This window comes from Balaenoptera borealis, assembly GCF_965194805.1.
Source record: "Balaenoptera borealis genome assembly, chromosome: 19".
Classification (NCBI taxonomy): Eukaryota; Metazoa; Chordata; class Mammalia; order Artiodactyla; family Balaenopteridae; genus Balaenoptera; species Balaenoptera borealis.
This window is the reverse complement of record NC_138878.1, coordinates 61,626,209-61,638,830: the sequence shown is the minus strand read 5'-3', so window position 1 is coordinate 61,638,830 and position 12,622 is coordinate 61,626,209. Positions and strand designations below refer to the sequence as shown.

At 58.6% G+C, this 12,622-nt stretch overlaps 1 protein-coding gene across 4 annotated transcripts; it reads left to right on the top strand.

Moving 5' to 3' along the window:
• Positions 1-525: 525 nt before the first annotated feature.
• On the top strand, positions 526-12,244 carry NTN5 (netrin 5). Of its 4 annotated transcripts, none has more exons than XM_082368637.1 (7): positions 526-663; positions 2,666-3,317; positions 6,271-6,459; positions 6,680-6,829; positions 7,255-7,308; positions 7,527-7,607; positions 8,934-12,244. In XM_082368637.1, the coding sequence occupies exons 2-7, from the start codon at positions 2,687-2,689 to the stop codon at positions 9,296-9,298; spliced, it is 1,470 nt and encodes a 489-aa protein (XP_082224763.1). In that variant the 5' UTR covers positions 526-663; positions 2,666-2,686; the 3' UTR covers positions 9,299-12,244. The 4 variants fall into 4 exon arrangements, with proteins under 4 accessions (XP_082224763.1, XP_082224766.1, XP_082224765.1 ...); XM_082368640.1 differs by having other exon boundaries at positions 7,845-9,056; XM_082368638.1 differs by lacking the exon at positions 526-663 and adding an exon at positions 725-1,152.
• Positions 12,245-12,622: the final 378 nt, after the last annotated feature.

Sequence of the window (12,622 nt, the reverse complement as noted above, 5' to 3'; positions counted from 1 at the left end):
TGGTGTGACCCTTCAAAGAGCACTGATTTTTTTAGGGCTTGAAAGCGACTGACCTTCATGCTCAGTTGACCCACAGCTGACAGAAGGTTCCAGAGGGCAGGAGGGGCTGGCTTGGGGTCACACAGCCAGAGGCCCACGTCCCGCCTCAGCGTCAGCGGCCCTGCCAGCGCCGCCCTCCCCAGCAGGCCAGCCCCTTCCTGATCACAGCCACCACGTGCCGGGGCTGAGCCCGAGCCTGCAGGCGCCGAGGAGTAGCGGGGCAGGGGCGGGCTGTGAGCGGAGCACGGACCCCAGACCCCGGAAGGCCATCTGGCCGCCGTCCCCTCCTACCTGCCTTGAGCCTTCTGGGCCAGCCTGCTCCGGGCTGTCCAGCTGCGGGCCCCGGGGGGGCAACGGCGCTCATGTCCCACACAGTGCCGGGTGGCGTGGCTGCCAGGGGTCCCTGCGGGGGGAGCGTGGCTGCCTTGGCGAGGGGGCTGGGGCGGGGTGGTGCTGGATTCGTAGGCTCTGCTCTGCGCTCCCGCCCAGAACCCCTACTAGCCCGGGGGCTGAGAACAGCCACTCTGCACTCACTCCCGAGCGCCCACGCTGGCCGCCAAGCTCCTGCGGGAGGGAAGGACCGTGAGCAGCTAACTGCAGGGGACAGTCTCCTCCAGGGCACAGGTTTGGACGACGACAGGGGTGAAGGGTGGGGTGTGTGCAAAAGAAGCCGGGGAAAGGGGCCTGGGTCCCAGGTGGAACCCCACACTGCCCAGGCAAGAGGCCTCACCCTGGACCTGGTGGGTACCCGCTAGACTCTGCTCCTTAAAGTGGGGGCCAGGGTGGGCTACAGTCTCCAGAAGGGGCAGGGACTGGGGGCCGGACATCTGGGCTCCCCAGTGGCAGGCGGTGGCGTCTGGATCCCCCAGGAACACCGTGGCACTCAGCCCAGTTGCCCGGGGTACTAAGGGCCGGAAAGCGGTACCCCGTGAACCGCCCAGGCAAGAGAGGAGGTGGGAGATGGGGTGAGCCCCTTAACAAGGCCGGTGCCGGGGGACTGGGGCAAATGCCCGGCGCAAAAGCTCAAAATGGCGCCAGGCTCCTCCTCGGGAGGTGCGGAGGGCCACGCCCGTCGTCTGCGCGGGGGAGGCGGTCTCCGCACCGGGCGATGCGGTAGGAACGCTGCGGGCTGTGAAATCAGGCTGGGAGGACGGGACCCACCCGCATCCACTGCTACCTCTTCGACTCCCAGCTGGGGCACAAACCCGAGTCCAGATTCAGAGCCAGGGGCCTGGGCAGTGGGGCCCAGAAGGGCTCCAAGGCCCCCAGACCCGAGTGGGCTCATTAGGGGCTGCCAGCCTGGGGGGGGTGGGCGCGCATTTCCGCTCCAGGTCCATCCTCGATCCTGCCACCCCCGGCTCTGGACTTATGGTCCCCGCGGACGCCCTAGCATCTGGCCCTGCCCTGTCTCCCTCTCTCCTCCCTTAGTACCCGCCACTCCCGACATCTGTTTCCCCTTCTGCTCTGGGGACCTTAGGACTGGAGGGGAATGCGGGGGCTCTGATTCCCGGACCCTGAGGCCTAGGAGGGCAGTGGAGGGTGGGGTGGGCAGAGGTTATCAGAAATGCAAGCACAGGGTCCTCCCATCACGAGTCCCAAGGGGAAACCAGGGGTCTGCCTTCCCAGCCCAGGCTTCCAGCCCCCAGGCATCCCGGTCCCCATCGGGTCCCTGAGCACAGCTCTTGGGGCTCTGAACCTGGGTGAGAAAGGGTTAAGGGCGGGTGGAGGCTAGGGGTGGGTGGCAGGGAGGCCTGGTTGTTTGGGTTGTTTGGTGATAATCCCCCTCCGTGCCCTGGGCGTGGAGAACAAGGTTAGGGCCCCACGTGGGAAAGGGCCTCCACTCTGATCCCCAATCCCTATGGGCCCGGCCTCCTGCTTCGGCTCCCCTGGCCCAGCACCCCCGGCCTCCCCCGTCCCCCTTCCGCCTCCCCCCAGGTCAGGCCTGCTGGACTCCTCCTGCTCCACAGGTGTCTCTGAGCCCCCCTGCCCACCTGTCTGTCTGTCTCAGCCCCCAGGCTCCCTGGGACCCGGTCCCCCCCACCCTGTGGACTCTGGTTGCCTCCTGGTCTCTCCTGGTGTCCATCCTCTCTCCTCGTAGTTCCTTCTCCCTGCCTGGCCCTTGCCCTTCACTTGCCTCTCCCCCCCACCCCCCCTACCCCCCCCACCCCCCGCCACTCTGTCTTTGCCGTCTGTGCCTCTATCTGTCCCTTTCCCTATTTCTTTGTCACTAAGTCTTCATCTGTCTCTAACTCCCCCTCCCCTGCCCACCCGGCTCCTCCTTTCTCCCCCTTGCCCCCTCTTTGGGTTTCCCCATCTGTCCCCCCTCCCTGCCCTCTCCCCAGGGCCCCCTGCCCCTCGACACTGACGGATAGCTCTGGGGTGTTAAGCTACGGATTAGTTCAGGCAAAATTCTCGATTTTGCTTGCGTTCTTTCCCCTTTGGGTTATGTAAACAGTAATTCTCCCCAGATGGAACTATTTTCCTCGCTCAGAAGCAGCCGGGAGGGGTCTGGGGCAGGGCTGGGGGTGGAATGCCAGGCTTCCTCAGGGAGCCTGGGGAGTGGGGTGGAGGCTGACCCCCGAGGGCGGCCTGCGGCCCCCAGCGCAGCCACTCCTCTCCTCTCCAGGTACTTGCCTCTGCCAGAACCATGCCAGTGACCTTTGCCCTCCTGCTCCTCCTGAGCCAGGCCAGCGCAGACCCATGCTACCATCCAGGGGGCCGCCCCCGCTTCTGCCTCCCACCAGTGACCCAGCTGGCCGCCATGGCTGCCTCTTGTCCCCAGGCCTGCATCCCCTCCCTGGGGGCGGATCTCGGCCCCCGGGCCACCTGCAATGGCAGTCTGACCCTGGCTCTGGGTGGCCCCTTCCTCCTGACGTCCGTCAGCCTGCGCTTCTGCACCCCGGGACCCCCAGCCCTGGTCCTGTCTGCCGCCTGGGCCACCGGAGGGCCCTGGAGATCACTGTGGCGCAGACCCGCCTGGCCGGGGGCCTTGGGAGGTCCCGAGACGGTGACCTTCCGAGCCCCACTGGGCCCTAAGGCCAGGGTGGTGGCCAGTCACCTCCGTGTGGAGCTCGGGGGCCAGGCAGGGCTGGCAGCAGCAGGAGTGAGAGGCCGCTGCCAGTGCCATGGCCATGCAGCCCGCTGTGCTGCCCGTGACCGGCCGCCCCGCTGCCGCTGCCGCCACCACACCACCGGCCCAGGGTGTGAGAGCTGCCGCCCATCCCACCGCGACTGGCCCTGGCGGCCTGCCACGCCCCGGCACCCTCACCCTTGCTTGCGTGAGTCCTGGGCCCACCCTGTCCCGCCAGCTGGCCCACGGCTCCAGCAGCTGGGCCCTTCTCCCTGAGGGGCAGGATGTTCTCCCCCTCCCCAGCGCTGCATGCTCCTTGCTTCTCCCCGTACTGTCCTCCAGCTAGGCCCCCTCTTCGCTTCCGCCCACTCCCTCCCCACCACCAGTGCCGCCCCCAGACTTCCAGCTGCTTACATGCCCATTAGGGGGCTCCAGCGTCTCCCTGACACTTGATCATGGTGATGGTGATATGGATAACATTTCCTGAGCTCCCAGCCCAGGGCCTGGCTTGGTGCAGGTGCTCAGGTGGTATTTACTGAGTGGTTGTAGGAAAACAGGGCAACTGGACATTTTCGGAATCATCAAATCAACCACAGGGGGTAAGGATTTATTCATTAGACACATATTTATCCAGCAACTACTATGTGCAGGGCAGGTATTGCATCAGGCCCATTTTACAGATGAGGAGACTGAGGCTAGGGCTGGGAAGTCCCTTGCGCAAGGACATGCAGCCGGAAAGTGGCAGGGCTGGAATCTGAGCTCAGGAGGATAAGCCCAAGGGTCTTAGCTTGTCCTTGCCGGCCACCTTTATGTGCTGTCACACTAGATGTTCTCGGGCAGCAGACACAGGCATGGCCTCAGCAGCCAGCCAGACTGCCTGGGCTCAAATCCCAGCTTCTCTGCTTCCTGGCTGTGTGACCCCCAACAAATGACCAAACCTCTCTTTGCCTCCATTGGCTCACCTGTAATGTGAAGATAGTAACAGCCCTTCCTTTACAGGCTGTAGTGAAAATTCAATACGTTAAAATACATAAAGTCCTTAGAATAAAGCCTGATACAGGACCTGGCACGGAGGAAGAGTTATCTGATTCTGCCAATGTTACCATTGCCCAGACGAGGAGGGTGAGGCCCAAGGGGACGTGTCACTTGCCCTATGTCTCACTGTCAGCAAGGGGCAGTGCTGGGACTGGACTCAGAGAAGTCTTCCGAGAGGCTGGGCCATCCACCGGCCTTCCAGCTGGACCAGAGCTCCCCAGGCCCCGCTCAATGCCCTCCCCCATCCTCGGGGTTTCCAGACTGGCCTCCTGAGTCTGGGCCCTTCCCCATCCCTCCAGCGGCTCTCCTCAGAGACAGCCCTCCTCATCCCACCTCCAGCCTGCAGCCTTGCTAGAGGGTCTGAGTGTGTTACATGGCCCTGCTAACGCCACTCCATGGATAGATACACACCACACACACACACACACACACACCCCATTCTCTCGCTCCTGGACCTCCCTCTCTCTCCACCTCGCACATCCTTTACCCGTCTCCCCCTCTACGTCTTCCTGCAATGTCACGTGGACTAACTTACAGACCATCCCAGCTATCCTCAGCTCCCCACTCTGTCCTCATCACACTTGGGTCCCCTTTGACCCGCTGTTCTCATCATCCCAGGTCTCTGTCCAGTTGGCCCATTCCTACCAGTAAGACCTGATGCCCCTACAGGGGAGTGAGGGAGGGGAGAAACACGTGGCCTGAGCGTGGGGTGGGGTCCGTCCTGGGGGAGGACAGGGCCTGGGAGCTGGGGAGGCTGCCCCTCTGTGCATCACCACATCCCCTCAGGCTGAGCTGGGCAGCCGACCCTCCGAACCTGGGTAACAGACCAACAGTGTTGTGATGGAGGAGGGTCTGGGCAGACAGGATGAAACTAACTCCTGTGGCGGAGCTGTGGGCTTTACAGACACAGTGGCCTGAACCCTTCCCCCAATCCAAGTTTTCTAGTGGGGAGTGAGGTGAAGTGATCACTCTCAGGTCAGAAAGAATCCAAAGCCCAACTCTACTGACTGATAATCTCAAGAGCGCTGCCATCCCTAATGCCTATAAAAACCCTTGAGAGAGGAACTGAGATCCCCACTGGATGGGAGGAAACTGAGGCTCAGAGAGGGGGAGTCATTTTCCCAAGAACACACAGCTGTCTCAGCTCCCTGACCTTCCCGCTACTCCTTGGGGCCCTCAGGACCTGCCAGTCCAGGCCTCTCAAACCTCTTGGGAGTCAAAAACTCCTTACATCTCTCCAAAGAGCGGTCCATGAACCCCCTGCATCAGCATCTCACTTTGGGATGCTTGCTAGACATACAGGCTCCTGGACCCACAGAAGCCCTGGGTTGGGCCCTGGAATCTGTGTTGCTCTTTTTAAACATTTCCTCCATAATCTGGATAAGCGGTAAGGTTTGAGAGCCACTGCTTTTGAAAATCTGATCAACACTCCCCAGCAAAATGTACATGCTAAGTGGTCCTCATGTGAGCTGTGTGAGAAGCACTGGAGTGAGCCTGGGTGCCAATCCTGCCTCTGACCACCCCTCAGCTGCGTTTCTTTGGGCAGGTGACCTCGCCTCTCTGCCTCAGTGTTCACATCTGTAAAATGGGGATGATGACAGCCCCAATCTCACAGAGCTGCTGTGAGAAGGAAACATGCCAAGCACTCAGCACATGGCACCTGGCACGTGGATGTGCTAAATGGGCAAGGGCATGCTCTGTGTCAGGTACTGAGTTAAGTAAGCACTTTTTACGTAGGTGGTTGCATTTAAACATCATGAAGTAGACACTATAAATGCCATTTTACACCAAAGGAGACTGAGCTACAGAAACGAGTCGTCACTTGCCCACGGAAACAGTGAGACACTTACACGCGGGGGTCTGATTCCACAGCCTAGGCCCAGAGCCGCCACTCTTCTTTACACCCCCTGGTTTCACACAGACATCCAGCATATTCATCAGTCCTCTCGGGCTCACCCAGCTCCAGTCCAGTGCACCCATTTTAAAGATGACAATGAAGAGCTTCTAGGACCCACACTTACCCAGGGACCCCCAGGCAGTCTCTTTCCTGAGGGCAGTGGGGAGAAAGCTGGGAAAGGGGAACAGAAAGCCGGGCCTGATGTGCCCTCACTCCATCCTGTTCCTAGCCTGTTCCTGCAACCAGCACGCGCGACGCTGTAGGTTCAACTCTGAGCTGTTCAGGCTGTCGGGCGGCCGGAGTGGGGGTGTTTGTGAGCGGTGCCGCCACCACACAGCCGGGCGGCACTGCCACTACTGCCAGCCGGGGTTCTGGAGGGACCCTAGCCAGCCCATCAACAGCCGCAAGGCCTGCAGGGGTGAGTGCAGCCTGAAGCCCAGCCTACAGGGAAAGGAGGCAGGCAGGTCTGAGCAGGGAGGGGCTGGGGGGTCTGGATCCTGGGTCTGAGGGGGGAGGGGCCGGGGGCCTGGATCCTGGGTCTGAGGGAGGAGTGGCCAGGAATTCCAGTCTCCTCAGTCCTTGGGGAGGAAGAGGCTGGGAGCCTGCACCCCACATCCCCAGCTCCTCTCCTCATGTAGCCTGCCAGTGCCATCCTATCGGGGCGACAGGTGGTACCTGTAACCAGACCAGTGGGCAGTGCTCCTGCAAGTTAGGGGTCACTGGCCTGACATGCAGCCGCTGTGGTCCCGGCTACCAGCAGAGCCGCTCCCCCAGGATGCCCTGCCAGCGTGAGTCCTGAGGGACAGGGCCCAAGTCTGAAGTGGGGTGGGTAGGAGACATCCCAGATCTCCAGGGGGCAGGTGCCGTGAGGACCTGGTCCGTAGGAGACGGAAGCTAGAGAGTGAAGGCCGGACTCTGAGTCCTTAGGGAGGTGAAGACTGAAAGTCCAGTCTCCTCCATCTTGGGGACGAAGAGGGTGGGAGCCTGGATTCCTGGGTCTGAGGGAGGAAGGGGCTGGGGACCTGGACTTCTGAGTCTTAAGAAAGTGGCTAGGGACCAGGACTCCAGGTCCTGGGGGAGAAAGGCAAAGTGTGCTTCCACTCTTGGGCCTCAGGGGAATAGACATTTGGGGTCTGGATGCCTGGCTTCCTCGGGGGGAGCGGGCTGCGGATGGGAGGCACTAAGGCCCTGTCTCTCCTCTGCTCTTTCACAGGAATTCCAGAGGCAACCACCACCCTTGCTACAACCCCTCATGCTTACAGCTCAGGTAAGACAGGCTGCCCTAGAAACCCCTGGCAGCAAGAGGGATCAGGGATGGGCTGACTGGGCCGCCAGGTGGGGATCCAGGGGTGCTCCACCGAGCCCAGTCCCCAAGCGTTCAGGCACCCCAGCTGTCCGTCAAGATGAAATGCAGGGGATGGGCAGGGGCAGAACGCTGCAGTCCAGGCCTCAGGAGCCCACTGCAGACAGCCTGACCCTCCCCAGACCCTCAGTGTCAAAACTACTGCAATATCTCGGACACCAGGGTCCACATGAGCCTTCGGAGGTACTGCCAGCAGGACTACGGTGAGTGCTGGGGAGGAAAAGGCCAGCAGCGGCACCGGGGTTCCGATCTGCTGCAAGCCACCCCCTTCTCTGGCCTTCAGTTTCCTCAGCTTAAATGGGAAGGGGTGTTGGACTCTACAGGGCCTTTCCTGATCTAGAACCTAACAGGACAGCAGACAATGGGCAGAAGGGGCAGTGGGGAGGGGGTGCTCCCTACCTTCCTAGGTCTCCTCTCTCCCCATGTTATTGGCCTTGCAGAGTTTCACGATCTCCTTCAGCCTGACATCTCTGAGGGAGGGAGGTGGCCTCCTGAGGATGGAAGGAGAAAGGGGAACTGGTTGAATGGAAGGGACCCTTGCACCGTCTTGTCTGTCTCGGACCCTCTGCCTCCTATCAGGGTCTGAGATATCGGAGCCCCACTCCCACAGACTCACCCCACCATTCCATAATCCACCAATCCACACCAGCCCCCGACCCCAGGGCCTGTGGCTGCAGGCTCTCTTGGACAGTCAGTTCCGCCCAGTCCCAGTTACTTCCCTCAGTGGTATAGGATCCCAGACCTCTCCTCCCTGAGGCTCAGCATCTGGCCACTAGTGTCCTTGAACTTCAAAGGTGGAGGCTTCTCCCCCCACCTCCCACAGGGATCTTCTGCCCCAAAAACCCAGCTTGTCTGCCAGAGTCCTGCTCCCAACACGTCTCACCTCACCCCCTCAGAGAGGACACGTCTCTGAATCACCACTAGTATGACCTCGACCCTCAGCTTCCAAGGACTGATCTCCTTCTGGCCCACAAATTAATCCTAAATGCAGATCCCTCCCATGGCAATACCCCTGTTTTCCAAGGGCTCTGTCTGCTCCTAACACCTTCTGACCCCTTGGCATTAGAGACCTGGACTTGCCTCTTGGGCCTTGTTCCCAGCCCCACCCACTGCAGGGTCCTCCTGGGACCTCTAACCTTTTAAGTAATCCCTGTACCCGCTGCTTCTAATATGACCCCCAAAGCGCCCCATCTGGCATATTCCTGGTGGGCCCCTGGGTTCCTCGCCCTGTCTGGCCTCCTCTCCAGAGGGACCCCCACCCCCGCCTTCCCAATCACAATCCTGTGACCCAACCTCTCGCTCCATAAGCCCCGCCCTCCTTGCTTTGACCCATCTCCCCAGAAAGATCTCACTCCTCACAGCACACGACCAGACCCCCAGACCTCTCACCCTCAAAGGTTCAAGGTCTCTCCCTACTGATGCGATCCCGGAAGCCCACTCTCGGGTCCCGGGCCCCTCCCCACCAGGACTGACCCCACGGGACCCAGAGGCTCCCCACCGCCCAGGCCTGACATCTCCCCTCCCCGCAGTGCTCCGCGCGCAGGTGCTGGCGTCCGAGGCGGCAGGCCCGGCGTGGCAGCGGCTGGCCGTGCGCGTCCTGGCTGTATACAAGCAGCCGGCGTGGCCTGTGCACCGCGGCGGCCAGGACGCCTGGGTGCCCCGCGCCGACCTGGCCTGTGGCTGCTTGCACCTGCGGCCCGCCACCCACTACCTGCTGCTGGGCAGCGCGGCCGCCGGCTCCGACCCCGCGCGCCTCGTCCTCGACCGCCACGGCCTCGCGCTGCCCTGGAGGCCGCGCTGGGCCCGGCCGCTGCGGCGGCTGCAGCAGGAGGAGCGCGCCGGAGGCTGCCACGGCCTGCGGCCTTCGACACCGAGCCCCGAACCCAGGATCTAGAGCCGGAGTCGGGCGGCCTCGAACTCCAAGGAAGGAGCTGGAAGCAACCGCGAGAGGAGTCTTCTACCTCGACGGTGCGTCCCTCAGCAAGCCAATCAGACGCCGCGGAGCCCCTGACGTCACTTGCATGCGCCAGCACCGAGGAGGCATGAGGGACTTTTAAATAAAGGCGGCAAGCCTCTTGGTCTCTGGCTAGGACACTCGGCCTGTGACCTACGCAGCTAGTCCCCTCAATAAAGTCTCAACTCTTGGGGAAAGTCGGCTACAGACCCCTGACCTGTGCTGGGAGGGTATCTGAGGGGCAAATGAAGAAGGCCACGAGGAAATCTGTGGAGCCGAATATGGCTACAGCTCTCTGACAGAATAGCCAATCCAATGAAAGAGCTGATATGACGTCACTGGGTGCTAGTCGGATTTATGTTGCCTGATGATTGGTTAAAGCCGGTGGGAGGGGAGGGTGGCTAGAAAAGGCGGGAAATACAACTGAGGAAAGCACAGCAGTGTCAGATTTCCAGAAAGTTCCAGATTGAGAAACACTTGGTTTCTGATGGCCCCAGGATGGTCTCTGAGAAAAGAATAATGGAACTTTGAGTGACTATCTGAACAGGGTTCTCATGGGTTCACCTGGTCTTGAAGCACAGCCTAAACCCTTGCCTGAGGGAATAGCCAATTGGGAGCCACAGAGTGGTGTGACGTCACTTGGTGCTAGGCAGAATTCGATTCCACCCAACAGCTGGGTACCTACAGGCCAGAGGGATGGGGTTAAAAAGGCAGGAAGCTTAAGTACTATGGAATGGAAGGCCGTCGGGGCCTATGATCTTCCTTGTCACCCTGACCTCTGCCCCCACAATCAACAAAAAAATTTCAAATTTGGGTGACCTTGGTAGGAGAGGAAGTGAGCTAGTACTTTGAAGGAATCTCAGACAAAGTGATATGACTTAAGGTCCACTGGGGCCTAGAGAGCAACCTATTCTCTTTCCCTGAGAGAAAAGCAGACCTCTTAGCCAGTGGGGAGTCAGGCTGGGCCATGCTGTCATTGGGTGCTAGGCAGAGAGAACAGACCCTCCCGCCAATGTTCTGGGTATGCTCCTGAGGAGACTAAGAAAGGCAGGAAATAGCCTTCAGGAGGTGACTGTTTGACCCCCAGGCTACCAATACTATCCTATATATGGGGAGGCTTGCCTTTGGCTTCCAACTGGGCCCTGGGTGCGGGCATCTCTGAAGCAGGAGTTAGGAGTCTTTAAGGGGTTTTCTAAGAAGAGTTCTGTGTTTCAGAAAAGTTCTAGATTCCTTATCTTGCTCTTTCCATCCTTTCTTAAAATCAGTTCAATTGGGCACTTACCCCACTACTTCACCCTCACATCTACTTACAACTTTAATAATATATTGGCCAGGGACTTCCCTGGTGGTGCAGTGGTTAAGAATCCGCCTGCCAATGCAGGGGACACGGGTTTGAGCCCTGGTCCGGGAAGATCCCACAAGCCGCGGAGCCCGGGCGCCACAACTACTGAGCTTGTGCTCTAGAGCCCGCGAGCCACGACTACTGAGCCCTCGTGCCACAACTACTGAAGTGCGCGCGTGCCTAGAGCCCGTGCTCTGCAACAAGAGAAGCCAACGCAATGAGAAGCACACGCACCACAACGAAGAGTAGCCCCCTCTTGCTGCAACTAGAGAAAGCCTGCACACAATGAAGACCCAATGCTGCCAAAAATAAATAAATAAAATAAATAAATTTATTAAAAAAAAATATATTAGCCAGCTTTTTTACGAACAAAACTGAGTTTATTAGGGACTAGCAGAGAAATCACAATCAGCGATATGCAAAGATGGGTGACCATAAGCAAATACAGAGAACAAGCAAGGGGAACATGCTTTTATAGGGAAAAGAGGAGAGTTGGGGGGGCCGTAATAACCAAAGAGTCCATTGGAGGAAACTGGGAGTCCAAAGTATGGAGGTTTCACATTGGTTGGCCTGCTACAGTCTGACTGGCTGAGCTGCCCTGGATGGAGAGAAGTTTTCTTCTTCCTTCTGATAGTAGCCTAGAGGTACCTTCCTATCACAGATGTAGGTTTACTTCTCTCCTGTTAATTGAGGTCTCCTGGCAGGATCCGAGAGCTCCCCCTACAGGCCTGTCCCAACTCCAACTCTACCTGAGGTTTCTTCAGTTACACATACTAAATATGTTCATAATTCGGCCATTTTTTTTTACCATTTCCACTGCTACCACCTTGAGCCAAGCCATCACCACTCTTTGCCCGGATTACAGGTAGTCTCCATACTGGTCTCCCCACTACCCTCTTAGAGTCTTCCTCACACAAAAGCTAGGATAATGATTTCAAACCTAAGTCAGACTGTGCTGTTACTATGCTCAAAACTCTTGATTGTCTGCCCATCTTTCTCAGAATAAGATCCGAAGTCTTTGCCCTGCCCTACAAAGCCTTACTTGATCCACTCCCACCCCATACCTGACCTCACCTCTTACAACTCTCCCTCATTCACCCCTCTGCAGCTACACTGGTCTCCTTCCTGTTCCTTTAAAAACCAAGAACACTCTGCTTCAGGGCCTTTGCACTTGCCCTTCTCTCTTCCTGGGACACACTGCCTTGTAGAGCAGCAAGCTAGTTCCCGTACATCATTAAGGACTTCCATTAGTCAGGTTAGGCTAGCCCTGTTGGCTTGACACAATGAGAGTTGATTTCTTTCTCATGTCCCTGTCCCACGCAAGTCAGCAAGGGGCGATTTTCCACACAGTCATTGAAGCACCCAGGCTCAGAGGCAACCACCGTCTTGTCACTGCACCAGCTGCAACCCATGGTATCCTTGATCACTGGGGAGGGGGGAGAGAGACAGACAGACAGACAGACAGACAGAGGGTATTGAATGGTCCCACACAAGAAATAGATGCTTTGGCCCAGGAACGACTCTAGCCCTTCCACTCACAGCTCGTTAGTCAGGATTACAGTTGCACAAAGGCAGGAAAGCAGAATTCTCCTATGTGCCAGAAAGAGAGAAGAACCAGTGTATTAGTTTTCTATTGCTGCCATAACAAAGTAACACAAATTCAGCTGCTAAAACAACACAGATTTATTCTCTGACAATTCTGGAGGTCCAAAGCCCAACATGGATTTTACTGGGCTGAAATCAAGGTGTCAGCAAAGCTGCATTCCTTCTGGAACCTCTAGGGAAGAATGTTTCCTTTCCATTCCCTGCTCCTAGAGGCCACTTGCATTCCTTGGTTCATGGCCCCTTCCTCTAACTTCAAAGCCAATAATGGTAAGTCGAGTCCCTTTCACACTTCAAATTTCTCCTGCCTCTTCTTTTTC